Source organism: Oncorhynchus masou, chromosome 3 (genome assembly GCF_036934945.1).
Source record: "Oncorhynchus masou masou isolate Uvic2021 chromosome 3, UVic_Omas_1.1, whole genome shotgun sequence".
In the NCBI taxonomy this organism is placed as follows: domain Eukaryota; kingdom Metazoa; phylum Chordata; class Actinopteri; order Salmoniformes; family Salmonidae; genus Oncorhynchus; species Oncorhynchus masou.
The window spans coordinates 19,708,740-19,723,549 of record NC_088214.1 but is presented as its reverse complement, the minus strand read 5'-3'; the positions used below and the strand labels follow the sequence as shown (position 1 = coordinate 19,723,549).

The 14,810-nt window shown below is 39.8% G+C and overlaps 1 protein-coding gene across 2 annotated transcripts in view; it reads right to left on the bottom strand.

The window, feature by feature from the left end:
- LOC135512305 (corticotropin-releasing factor receptor 2) overlaps positions 1–7,043 on the bottom strand; it is a 78,623-nt gene extending 71,580 nt beyond the window's left edge. Inside the window, exons 1-3 of one of the 2 annotated variants that reach the window (XM_064934226.1) lie at positions 6,595–7,043; positions 5,382–5,469; positions 3,293–3,386 (exon numbers count right to left, since the gene is read on the bottom strand). Coding sequence is in view for 1 of the 2 variants with exons in the window: in XM_064934208.1 (XP_064790280.1) it covers positions 3,293–3,386; positions 6,595–6,636 (136 nt within the window). In the remaining variant the exon portion in view is untranslated. The remainder of the gene's footprint in view (positions 1–3,292; positions 3,387–5,381; positions 5,470–6,594) is intronic. The other variant, XM_064934208.1, reaches the window with a different exon arrangement.
- Positions 7,044–14,810: the final 7,767 nt, after the last annotated feature.

The following is a 14,810-nucleotide window of genomic DNA, read 5'->3' as shown; positions in this document are numbered from 1 at the left end:
CACTGGACTCGCACATACAATTACTGTTCCATCTCATTTACTGTAATATGCAGTCTAGACACGTATTAGGAGATCTGAAACATACACGTCCATCCGTCCCCCAACCCAGCTCTGTGAGTGTCAACTTCAGCACAGAGTAGCCTAGTGGAGGAAGTTTTAATTGCCCATGTCTATTAATAGCACCACCTAAATGTTAATGTATTCCCCCAGAGCAGGCTACCAGCTATGGAATTAGACTAGATATCATTATCACCATCATGATGATGATGATCATTATTAATTTACTTGTTATGCTCCATATTCCATTAGGCTAATGGGGGAAGCAGATAAGTAAACAAGTCTGTAAATAACATTGATTGTCGTCCCTGCACATCCAATTTATAGGCCTTAGGCACAGTATTCACATATTGGCTGTCATATCTACTATATCGCCTGTGGTTCTGCTGTGAAATGTTCAGACTGGTTGAAAGTAAGTCTTTAATCTAACTGCACTGTCCAATTTACAGTAGCATGCAGTAGCAATTTACAATAGCAAGAATACCATGCTATTGTTTGAGAAGAGTGCACAGTTATGAACTTGAAAATGTATTAATAACTGATTTAAACAAAACTGCCAAGTGATCATTAATTAGAGTTTTTCAGGGTTATTCCCTGACTGCAGAATCGTAAATTAAGAAGGCTTTATGAATATTGACTGATGGCTTTATAAAAATAAAGTGGCTGTGGTATAAGACGATTATATTTCAGTTTGAATAAAACTAATAGCAATGCATTTGATTGCTTTTCGAAGAGCATGTTGAAAGAACAATTATTTGTTTTTAATATCTTTCGCCTAAAAAGGATTTTAAACAAATAGCCTGTGGTGGTCTGTATACTTTGGGACAATAGGCTAGACCTGCAGTCATCAACTCTGTGCATCTTAGTGTAGTCTGTGCATGTCCAATAAAATATGCATTCTCTCATCTGCCGAGGAAAGGTAAAGGTAACCCTTCTGGGTTTTCTGCTTCAGAAGTCTTGAAGTGAAGATGAGAGACATTACATCAGGGTTGCAAAGTTGGATCAAAATACTTACAAATATAGGAGACCGATGGATCCCAGAGCCGCCTTGAGACCGTAAGGTTGTGAATCAGTCCTGCACAGCTTTCACCTCTCATCATATATTTCAGATCGGCCCATAATGTCTGGTAAATTAAGGAACCTCTACAGGATCGGTGCCACCCCCCCTCCCCATGGGACAGTTGAGCTAACGTGCACTAATGTGATTAGCATGAGGTTGTAAGTAACAGTAACAATAACATTTCCCAGAACGTAGACATATCTGATATGGGCAGTAAGCTTAAATTCTTGTTAGTAAACCAATTAGGCTCATTTGGGCAGACTTGATACAACACTTTGAACAGAAATGCAATGATTCATTGGATCAGTCAGTGAACAAAATCTAAATTGCATCTAAACTGGAATAATACATTGCAGCCTTTCTCTTGCATTTCAAACATGATGGAAAAACAAAACAAAAAACACCAGATCTAGTGTGTTATATTCTCCTACATTAATTTCACATTTCCACAAACTACAAAGTGTTTACTTTCAAATGGTATCAAGAATATGCATATCCTTGCTACAGGAATTTAGATTTGGGTATGTCAATTTGGGCAAAAAAAAAATTTAAAGGGTCCGATCCTTAACAGATGAGAGAAGACCTAGATGTCATCTACTGGCGCCATGGACCATATAAACCAGGTGAATTTAATGTGTTGAGTTTCTGGTAACTTTATATAGTTTATCATCATAACATGTCTTCCTGGTAACTCTTTATATGTCATCATAACAGTGAGAAGTGAGGACCATTTGAGGATAACAAAAGAAACCAGCAATTTAATAATATTTTCTTCCTTCTGGAGTCAACTTGTCTGACCTAATTTTAAACACTGACTGTCATACTTTATCTGCAAGCCCAGATCCTGACGTTCTTTGTGCTGGTTCAAAGAGACACATTTGCTTCAGTTGTCTGATTGACAAAGACTGAGTCTTCTAGGCCCGGCGGACAGAGAGAGAATCTGCAGATTCTCACTCAGTAAGGTGTTGCCCAGAGCAAGGGCACAATGGGCTGGAAAAACAGATTGCGGAATCATGCAGGTAGGAAACACAGCACGAATGAGGAAGACGCAGCTGACCAATACAAAAGTCTCTATTGTAATTGATACATGATTGTAGAATCTCTCTGACAAAGTGCTGTTTTTTCACGATGCATCTAACTTATGTTTTAGACTTGATCTAAAATAAGTAGGGAGAGGGAGCTTTTAGTTTGACATGCTAGTGAGAATACAGGAGCAGAAGATGCCTTTTTCAAATAATCCTGTCAACAGGAATGATGATTAATGCTCTCTGTGTGTAACAGTGTTACTTCCGTCCCTCTCCTCGCCCCAACCTGGGCTTTAACCAGGGATGCTCTTAACACATCAACAACTGCCTCCCACAAAGCATTGTTACCTATCGCTCCACAAAAGCATCAGCTCTTGCAGAGCAAGGCAAACAATTACTTCAAGGTCTCAGATCGAGTGACATCACAGATAGCGCACAACACTAGCTAGCCATTTCACACCAGTTACATGTGGAGGAGAGAAATAAGAATTTTCTCTCGTAACACACGTGTAATTCATTATTTTGTCATCTCCAAATCTTGCTGAAATGTTTATCCACATCCAACAGGCTAAATACATTGGAAAATAATTTGACATGTTGTGCTAGGAGGCCATTCTACTTCCGTATTCCTTCATTTACGATATTCCGGGGAAAAAAATGTTTATGACACAATAGAGCTGTTGGTATTTACATGTTTCCATGTCCCAAAAATAGTTGGCTACAGCAACACTGACTCATTCCTCACATATTATGAAGCTAGGTTATTTTCACGCTTGCAAACGAACAACCAAGTCTATGTAAAACCCCAGACATCCAACACTCTTGGAATAAGTGCTGCTCAAGCATATTAATTGGTATGACTGAGAACACTGAAGGTGGATGTGATTATTAATACTAGTGAATTATGCCAATAAACATCCTCTAGTGAAATGATCTGCCTTGGCTTAAGCAGTGCTTGTCATTCAATCAGCCCGTTGTGCACACCAATGAGTGTTACCTCAGTCTCGTTGCGTGCAAAGCTACTTTGGGGTATGTGCTCTGACTGAACATCACTCTAATTCTTCAGTCAATAAATAAAGTAAAGTCATTAACATGCTGGAAAGAACAAACACTCATTGTGTTCCCCACTTTCATTAATATTTTACATTACCTGTGACATTGTAGAGTGCGGAGAGAGCCTCACAGTATTTCTGTAACAGGGCAAGCAGGGAGAGCTGGGAGAGCTGCTCACACAATGTACTGGTCTGGAAAGGAAGGAGAAGAAGAAAAATAAAGTGCATGTGAGCAATTTGATGAATTAATGTAAATATTAATTTACTCTGTAAGTGTTCTATGATTAGGGATGCAAATAGGCTTTTTTAATCATCTGAATAATTTTGACAAACGGTTCAAATCTGGCAACAAATGCATTGCATTAAGGATTTAAAAAACATCATATTAGTCATGGTGGTATTACCTAGCTATGGTGAATAACCAAACAGACAGTAGGCAGATCTGAAGGTTAATTTAGCTGTTGTTCTAATCAGAGGCAGTCGACAGTGTGTCCCTCCTGTCCTCAGGTAATGCAATGACTCCTGCTAATGTAATGTACCCACCTGACTAAGTTCATTTGGCAGGCAGGAGGACTCTACAGAAGCATGTGTGCAGCTTATCAGAGTGACCCTCCCCTCCCTGACAGACTGGCTGGCCTGACCCCATGACTTGCTCCTCTGGGTGATGCACAATAACAGGGTAGCAACGTGAGCTCCCACATGGCTGAGTTTGGGTGTGGACCAAAATATAAGCCTCATCTTTATCCATACCTCTTCTCTACCGTTCCCTACTCTCTTCCCCTATCCTGTCCTCTCCTCTCTCCTCCTCTCCCCTCTTCTCTCCTCCCCTGCTCTCTAACCACCTCTACCTCCACTGATGGTCAGATATGGCAGTGTGGCAAATGTGGCAACAAGAGGTTACAGATGTTTGTGTTTGGGCCAAAGCAACATCCGCTTCTCCTCTCTATCCCTCCCTTTTTGACGGGCACTGACTGGTGGTCAGATTAGATAGTGGGCAAGGTAAGCCCTCATTTTATAGCTGGGGGGCCAGCTGTGTTCTGTAAAATGAATGTCCTTTTTTGGAGGGAGCGGGGGACAAGAACAGGCTGGAGCACAAAGGAAGCTGAGGGTAAAGGGCAGCTGCAGCATTAAGGTCTCCTCTGGGGTTGGACTGAGATCTCTGGGGGGTTCTGGGGGTTGTGGTGGACGAAGTCGTTCTAAGGACGCTGTCTAAAGGGTCTATTACAGGGCAGGTCAGGGCTGTTTCACAAGTGGCGTAGTCATACTAACTTACACCCTGCAAGAGAGTTTGTCACATTAATGATGTACCGCTGCAGCAACAAAGATATAAAAAAAATGCAACATATTAATGCTCCCTAATATAGGGTTGCAGAATTGTGGGAACATTTAGTAATTCCCTGGTTTACCCGAAATCCCGGTTGGAGGATTCCGGGTATCAGCAGGGAATAAGCAGGAAATCCATAATCCTCCAAACAGGATTTCTGGAAAACCAGGGAATCTATTGAAAGTCATGGAATTTTGCAACCTCACTCACAACTGTAGCTCTGGACTTGAGGAATTGCATAACAGCACAGCAGGCCTAATTAGAATGCTCAGCTGACTGCTGCTGCTGTCACAGTGCTCCCTCCCCTCTAGTCTATACATACAGCACCTTCAGAAAGTATTCATCACACCCCTGACTTTTTCTGCATTTTGCTGTGTTTCAGTCCGAATTTAAAATGTTTTAAATTGAGATTTTGTTTCACTGGTTTACACACAAAACCCCATAATGTCTAAGTGGAATTATGTTTTAGGAAATGTGTAAAAATGTATTAAAAATGAAAAGCTGAAATGTCTTGAGTCAATAAGTATTCAACCCTTTTATTATGGCAGGCCTAAATAAATTCAGGAGTAGAAATATACTTAGTAAGTTACATAATAAGTTGCATGGACTCACGCTGTGTGCAATAATATTGTTTAACATTATTTTTGAATGACTACCTAATTTCTGTACCCATAAATACAATTATCGGTATGGTCCCTCATTCGAGCAGGGAATTTCAAACACAGATTCAACCACAAAGACCAGGGAGGTTTGCTAACACATCACCGAGTACCACCCTTCATATTTTCAGGCATGGTGGTGCCTCATCATGTTAGAGGTATGCTTGTCATTGGCAGGGACTAAATAAACAGAATAAAGCTAACCACAGGCAAAATCCAAGAGGAAAACCTTGTTCAGTCTGCTTTCCAACAGACACTGGGAGACAAATTCACCTTTCTGCAGGACATTAACCTAAAACACAAGGCGAAATATACATTTCAGTTGCTTACCAAGATGACATTGAATGCTTCTGAGTGGCCTAGCTACAGTTGAATTAAATTGACTTGAAAATCCATGGTAAGACTTGAAAATGGCTGTCTAGCAAATATTGTACAATCCAGGTGTGCAAAGCTCCTAGAAGACTTACCCAGAAAGACTCCCAGCTGTAATCGCTGTCAAAGGGGATTCTAACATGTATTGACACAGGGGTGTGAATACTTATGTAACTAATTGGAATCTGCACTAACAGTTTTACAATGGCTTCATAATGGTAGCCTAATTTTGAAATGGTTACTGGGATCTGGAACAAACTGTTAAAGACTAGTTAGCCATGTACAGTTTTCACTTCACTCCCATAGCCCTCAAAATAATTTGATGTACAAGGTATCCATTGACCTGTACTGTATAACTGCATCGAGAAAATGTTCCCTTTAAAAAAAAGATACTAGTCTACCTGTAAAACTATGTAGGAAATGTCCGCGGTTCGTTCAATGCATTTTAGAAAACATTCCCACACAGTTCCTAAGGGATCCCATTTGCTTTTCCATTACGTATGTTTGTGTGTGTGTATCTGCACATGTCCACGTCTAGGTCACTCATGGTGAGGTCTCAATATGTTACTAGTCAAGAATTCTTTAAAACCATTCATAATTGGTAAGCATTAAACCCCCACACATGTAGGCCTATAACATACTGTATATTCAATTCCAATCTGATTAGCATTATCTGGACTGCATGCTGTCTCACAAATGTATACTCAAACAGAATTGCATGCCTTGAGTGTAGAATAGATCAACTAGGGACATCGAAAATAAAGTCACATTCTGAAGTAGATCTCACTGAAGTGGCAGTGAATTGACTCAAAGCAATCCATGTAGCCCCTCAACATGTGCCTGGTTAGTTTTCAAGTACTGTATGTGTATAGCAATTTATAATCTCAAGGTAAGAGGAATAGAATACATTAAAGAAGATTGACATAGTTTCAAGGCATTTCTGCCTTCAGTCAAGGTAAAAACGGTATTGCAGTTGAAGTGTACATATAAAAAAATAACATAATATTTCTAAACTGTCAGGAAAGGAAAAGTATGAAATACTCACATACAACAGTAACAGAAGTAACAAAATATTTGCAGCGTTCATGTTGATGCTGAAATCATGTTAGGAGAGACAGATCCAAAAAAAACGACAGCTCTTTCACGGTCTGTGTCACATCCCATATCTCAAACTGTCATCAAGACGGAATCACATACTTATGAATGAAAGAAAACATTCTGCTCAATTTTACATAGACAGAGACGGACCAATAAAGCATTAGAAAAGAGAACAATCATCCATGCACTAACACGGGTGAGGTCAACTCTTAAAAGACTGCAATATAAAACTTCTCCTCATTAACTGTGAATGACTGAATGTCCTCATGCCGCCATGTATTCTCTGCCAGGAATCAGAATCTGATCTAACTGGTTTCTAAAAAACAAAAATAAACATTGCCATGTCAGATGTGGAGCAGAGCAGAGCTAGCAGAAAGCAATATCAGAGAGAGTAAATCATTGTGGGGAAAAGCAACTCTACTGTAATGAGACCATCAGATCAACTGGTGAGGCCAAATATTTCTCTCCCATTTCTCCAAGCTTTCACCTCCCACTCAGTGATCAGCTGGTCTTGGGACCTTCTGCCATAGATTACATTCTAAAGTTCAGGCCTCTATTTTTTGTAACTTCCAGTGTGTGTGTGTGTGTGTGTGTGTGTGTGTGTGTGTGTGTGTGTGTGTGTGTGTGTGTGTGTGTGTGTGTGTGTGTGTGTGTGTGTGTGTGTGTGTGTGTGTGTGTGTGTGTGTGTGTGTGTATGTGTGTCAAATCGAATTGTATTGGTCACATGCTTCGTAAACAACAGGTGTCTAACAGTGAAAGGTTTGCCCTTCCCAACAGTGCAGAGAAAAATAAAATAGAGAAATAATAGAAAAGTAATAACACATGGTGATAATTCTGTCAACGAGCTACAAAAAAATTATCAAATGTCAAACTGGAAGAAAAATAACATTTGTAAAAAAAATAAAAAAAATAAAAATTTAAAGTAAAAAAGTAAGGTAAAACACTGATATATTTTGATTAGATAAGTACTCATCCCCCTGAGTCAATACATGTTAGAATCACCTTTGGCAATGATTACAGCTATGAGTCTTTCTGGGTAAGTCTCTAAGAGTTTTGCACAACTGGATTCACATTTTTGTAATTGTTCAAGCTCTGTCAAGTTGATTGTTGATCATTGCTAGACAGACATTTTCAAGTCTTGCCATAGATTTTCAAGCCAATTTAAGTCTAAACTGTAACTAGGCAATCAGGAACATTTAATGTTGCCTATGCAACTCCAGTGTGTATTTGGCCTTGTGTTTTAGGTTGTTGTCCTGCTGAAAGGTGCATTTGTGTCTGTTGGAAAGCAGACTGAAGCAGGTTTTTCCTTTATGATTTTGCCTGTGCTTAGCTCTGTATTGCTTCCTTTTATCCAACAAAAACAAAACTCCCTAGTCCTTGCCAATGAAAAGCATACCCATAACATGATGTAGCCACCACCATGCTTAAACATATGAAGAGTGGTACTCAGTGATGTGTTGTGTTGGATTTGCCCCTAAAATTACGCTTGTAATCAAGACATAATTTTTATTTTATATGTAACCTTTATTTAACTAGGCAAGTCAGTTAAGAACAAATTCTTATTTACAGTGATGGCCTACCCCGGCCAAACCTAGACAGTGCTGGGCCAGTTGTGCTGGCCCTATGGGACTCCCAATCACACCCTATGGGACTCCCAATCACAGCCAGATGTGATGCAGCCTGGATTCAACCAGGGACTGTAGTGATGCCTCTTGCACTGAGATGCAGTGCCTTAGACTGCTGCGCCACTTGGGAGCCCAACATAAAGTACATTTCTTTGCCACATTTGTTGCAGTTTTGCTTAAGTGTCTTATTTCCAACAGGAAGCATATTTTTGAAATGTTTATTCTATACAAGCTTCCTTCTATTCAGTCTATCATTTAGGTTAATATTGTGGAGTTACTACAATGTTTTAGATCCATCTGTCACGTTCGTCATAAGAAGTAGACCAAGATGCAGCGTGGTATGTTTCCATACTTTATTTTGGAAATGAAAACTTAAAGAACAAAACTAACCATGACGCGAATAATAATGCTCACTGGCAACTATATCTAGACAAGATCATATCAGGCCACCATAGAAATACAATTCCCCTAGATAACCCACCCTAAATCACACCCTGACCCAACCAACATAGAGAATAAACAGCTCTCTATGGTCAGGGCGTGACACCATCTTCAGTTTTCACCTATTACAGCCATTAAACTGTTTTAAAGTCACCATTGGCCTCATGGTGAAATCCCTGATTGATTTCCTATATCTTTGTGGTGATTGGGTGCATTGATACCAGTGGAGGCTCCTCAGAGGAGAAAGGGGAGGACCATCACTCCCCATTGAATTTCATCAAATGTTTAATTGTAAAACATTTAAAAAGTTGTACTTTTTAGATTAAACTACACTAAATATAATCACGTCACCAAATAACTGATTAAAACACACTATTTTGCAAAGAAGGTCTACAGTAGGCTCAACACTACTCTGTAGGGTAGCACCATGGTGTAGCCGAAGGACAGCTAGCTGTCTTCCTCTGGGTACATTGACTTCAATGCAAAACCTAGGAGGCTCATTGTTCTCACCCCTTCCATAGACTTACACATTAAGTATGACAACTTCTGGAGGACGTCCTCCAGCCTTTCAGAGCTCTTGCAGCATGAACTGACATGTTGTCCACCCAATCAAAGGATCAGAGAATTAATCTAGTACTGAAAGCAAAAGCTACAGCTAGCTAGCACTGCAGTGTATACAATGTGGTGAGTAGTTGACTCAAAGAGAGATAAAGACAATAGTTGAACAGTTTGAAGGAGAAGCAAGAGATAAATAGAGAGACAGAGAGTGCCATTTTTTCCAGTTTGACTTACTTAGCTAGCAAATGCAGCTAGCTAGCTTAGCCTACTGAAACACCCCGCTCAAACAGAGGGATGCTATGTTAGCTAGCTGGCTATGACTTTTCAACACAACACTGGAAGTCTTCCAAGTCAAGGCACAGTTTTGGTATTACTTATTTATTGAGGGGCTTGCTGGTGTAACTGCTTACTGATTGTAAACTAATGTTACTGCTTGATTTTAGCGGGTTCACTAACATGTTAATTCTATTAGCTATGCTGACTATGACATTACTTTAGCTAATATGGTGACAACGATGTAGGCTGTGTGTAGCGGTTTGGCTGTATGTGACCAGGTGAAAAAACCTTTCCAAGCCGAACCTCTACACATAGTTGTCTATTGCTATTGTTAGGCCTAATCAAATGCTATTATTCAAGTTTATTATGTTACTATTATGTTTCTCAAGTCATTTTTGCCATTTCGGTTTTTTTTTGTAAATACTCTGCATGGATCCAGTCTTCTTCCACCATATTTGTACCTGATCGAAGAATCAACTGTCTCAACTGTTGTGTTTCCTAACCTAAAAAACTAGGCAAACAATTGTTAGCTCCTTTGGGCAAATATGGCACAGTGCATGATGATCATGCATGAAGAGCTGTGATGGGGTGTAATTATCAGCACTTGAGGGGATAGCGAGTTAATGGCTGTGACATATTAACTGCAACGATTATGAGATATTTGAGATAACTGATCAATGACCATGTTCATACTTGGTACTGAAATCATAAGACTTTTTTTGTGCTCACTTCATTTTCACTGAGCTCTTTTGTCTGAAGGTCTGGAAGAGAAGAGACTAATGTCTGAGCCGTCTGTTGACACAAAGAAACCACAGTTAAGGAAATATGGGGGAAAACTTCATGCTTCTCCATTTTAGTGGTTTCTTCTTCCCCTCCGGATAAACCGAGGCAAATCTTTGGTCATACCTTGAGAGCGCTCATGACAGTTCAACACTTCTTTATCACCCAGGTTAAATTACTGTAAAATGAGCTACTGTATACTCATACTACTGTGTATATTAAGTTAGTTGAAAGGTTCGTATCCGAAGTCACAATAATAGCAGAATAGCTCTTCTATCTTATCTTCACAATATATTCTAATTACACAATGATCAGGGAGCTGCTGGGTCATACTATTGCATACATTCCTAAATTGTTTCTATTTATTACAGACAAATGATCTGTGGATGTGATTCTGCTGCATCTGTGGTTGTGAGTTGTGAAGTAATATGTCTAATTAGTTTCTGTTCTATTCATCCTGAGTAATGTTTTCATGTTTTGTCACTAAGCCAGAGTTATCAAACTCTTTGAAGTAAACAAAGATCTCTCTCTCTCTCTCTCTCTCTCTCTCTCTGAGGCTGATGTTGATGATCGTGCAGCAGTAGTGTGAACTATGGAGTTGTTGGGGATCTAAAGGTAATGCTAACTCTCCCTGGCATCTCTCCTCTGTTTACATCTGGCTCTGACAGACCAAGCCACTGCTGCAGCTTACATTGAGCTGGCTACGCACTGACCTGACCGCATCACGCTCTCTAAAGCAAAGAAAAATAAGGCTGATGATCTCATCTCCCTTTTCATCACATTATGGTTTGTTAGAGTGATCTGTCCCGTGTGACATTCAGATGTCACTAGACTGAAGGCCTGTGCTTTGCTTCAGAGGATGGATGGCATATATAACATGCCTCAGTTTAACCTTCTGTGAAATGCAATCATATACAGTAGTGATTCTTATGCATTCTCATAAAATGATGCTGTCATGACTTCGGTCCCTCTCCTTGTTCGGGCGGCGTTCGGCGGTCGACGTCACTGGCCTTCTAGCCATTGCCGATCCACTTTTCGTTTTCCATTTGTTTTGTCTTTGTCTTAGACACCTGGTTTCCATTCCCCATTTACTTGTTCAATATTTAACCCTCTGTTCCCCCGTATCTGTTTGTGAGTAATTGTTTGTATGTAGTACCGGGCCGTTAATATGGGCTCTCTTTTTGTATTACGATTGTATATGTTGAGTAAAGTATGTTTATTTACTCATATCTGCTGTCCTGCTCCTGACTCCTCTACACCAGCTACACACAGACCAGACTACAGATGCACTAAGTGCATGTCAAATAAAATAGTATGTTGTTGGTCATGTCGAGTACACATATTTTGCAGTTGTTCTCGCATGTGCAACAAAATACTTATGTTTCTAGCTCAGACAGTGCAGTAATACCTAACAATACAAAACAATACACACAAATCCCCAAAATAGTTAGTTAGTTATATTATGTTGTGTATGGGCAGTATAGACAGTATACAAATAGAAAAGATGTGTACAGCAGTAGTTATAAAGGATGAGCCATGACTAGAATACAGTATATACCGCGCCTTCAGAAAGTATTCTCATACCCTTTAACTTATTCCACATTTTGTTGTGTTACTTGCAAGGGTGTGCAACTCCAGTCCTCGAGGGCCTGATTGGTGTCACGCGTTTTCTCCATCCCTAGCAAATACAGCTGATTAGTCAAATTGCATTCTAAACTGAAGATCATGATTAGGTAATTATTGGAGTCAGGTTTGTAAGCTGTGGCTGGGGCCAAACTGTGACACCAATCAGTCCCTCGAGGACTGGTATTGTCCACCCCTATTTACGGCATGAATTCAAAATGGATTAAGTATTTTTTTAAATCTTAACCATCCATACAAGAATATTCCGCAATGAGAAAGTGAAAACATGGTTTCAGAAATGTTTTCAAATGATTGAAAATAAATATCTAATTTACATACACTACCGTTCAAACGTTTGGGGTCACTTAGAAATGTCCTTGTTTTTGAAAGAAAAGCACATTTTTTTGTCCATTAATATAACATAACATGTATCGGAAATACAGTGTAGACATTGTTAATTATGTAAATTACTTTTGTAGCTGGAAATGGCTGATTTTTTTATGGAATATCTACATAGGCGTACAGAGGTCCATTATCGGCAACCCTCACTCCTGTGTTCCAATGGCACGTTGTGTTAGCTAATCCAAGTTTATAATTTTAAAAGGCTAATTGATCATTAGAAAACCCTTTTGCAATTATTTAGCACAGCTGAAAACTGTTGTGGTGATTAAAGAAGCAATAAAATAAGCAGGACACCTGTATCTTTCTAGTGACTGAGTGTATTGATACATCGCCCAAAGTGTAATTAATAACTTCACAATGATCAGGGGATATTCAATGTGTGCTTTTTCATTTTTACCCATCTACCAATAGGTGCCCTTCTTTGCGAGGCATTGTTGGGCCTCGAATCCCCGAGATAATAGTCTGTCGCTCTGCCCCTGAGCAAGGCAGTTAACCCACTATTCCCTGGGCGTTGACGGTGTGGATGTTGATTAAGGCAGCCCTCCGCACCTTTGATTCACAGGGGTTTGGTTAAATAAGGAAGGAAGACACATTTCAGTTGAATGCATTCAATTGTACAACTGACTAGGTATCCCCCTTTCTCTTTCCCTAAAACCTCCCTGGTGTTTGTGGTTGAATCTGTGTTTGAAATTCACTGCTCGACTGAGGGACCTTACTGATAATTGTATGTGTGGGGTACAGAGATGAGGTAAAATCATGTTAAACACTATTATTGCTTATTATTATGTGACATTCAAGACATTTCAACTTTACATTTTTATTCATTTATAAAAAGGTCCAAAAAAAAACATTTTTATTATTAAAGTGACCAGTGTTCAATAGCTATGTACATTGGGTAGCAGTCTCAGGTGCAGGGTAGAGTACTGGGTGGTAGCCAGCTAGTAACAGTGACTACGTTCAAGGCCGGGTGCTGCAGGCTACCTCTTAGAAGGTGGGTAGCTAATGTATTTAGAAGTGATCCATTAGGCTGTTTGTTGTTGTCAACATACTTCATGACAGCTCCAGGAACAAGACTTTATGTGAAGTCAGCTTTGCAACAACCACAAAACCAATGTAAGATTCCAAATGTGTCGCTCAGTTGAAGCATGTCACATATAAGTCACATAATTTCCTTCGGATGTAAACAGAAATACTGTTAAGGACCAGTGTGCTAGCAGGACCATGAAACAGAAGATTATGTTGGAACATGAAGTTGGCAGGTTATTCATCAAGTCTTTCGAGTAGGACAGGCATCAGCTGCTGCTCTCAGTCTTCCTATCTGGGTAAGTCCATTCCACAACGTCTAACATATTCATCCAGACCACAACAGCCCTCTAACTCAGCTGCTCCCAAGACATCTGACACCTGGAGTTCATGGTCAAAGGAGCTAGTTAGCGTGAGGCAACTTCAGGGCTAGCCAAGGAGGTATTTTACTTCTAGTTTTCCTTATCAAGTCACAAAAAGAGTTCCACCTCTGGGACTGAGGTTAACCTCTGAGTACGGTGGCTCTGTCCAGGTTGAACAACCTTGTCCTAACTCTCCTCGGGAAGACAGTTACTGTATATCATGTTAGGGTTTAACTCTGGTTGACCAGAACTATAGCGGTACTTGCGTTTTGAAATCCTGCCAACCACAGCCCATTTGAGCCTATTTTGGAGGCAGTGGGGTCATTGTACCAAGACATTTTCTAAATGGGGCAGTGATGGCCAAATTCCGTATCTTTGCAATAATCATGTGTATCTTCTATAACGTTTCAGTGAGCATGCAACCTCTGTTTGGCAGACAAATCAGAGGTTTAAGAGAGTTCACCCCTGGTATTTGGGCAACAAACACATGCCCACTGTTGTGGTATTGATACTGTTTAGTCATGCACAAGATACTGAGGGCTGAAGAAGGATAGGCATTGTGCCATTCTATTTATGTTGGAACATAGTGTACACAAGACCTGCCGTTCATGTTGACTCACTGGCATGTTCACATGACTTCATTACACCATTTACTACAGAAGAAGGAAACGAAAGGTGTTGTAATTAAAAAATATATGTATAAGAAACATCCAACTGCATATGCATGACAACAGTTTAATCAGAAGGTAGACAAACAAAATGACCTGCAAGCATTCAAAAACTTTCTTGACTAATTGGAAAACTGAACACCAAATGACAACATTAGCAAGACACTCCGATAGACGTGTATGATTGGTTCTTGGAGCTACTTAGGAGATTGTGGTGAATTCACAATTGAGATGTCTCACTCATAATATCAGAGGACCTGGGTTATGCAAATAACCTTAAGTTATTTTGCTTCTTAATGATCATACAGTACCACACAATTTGATATACAGTAGATGATTGAAATTTGCCAGAGTAGCTGTATGCCCACGTTCCACTTTAAACGGCATGTCTTCCTCCTGCTTAGC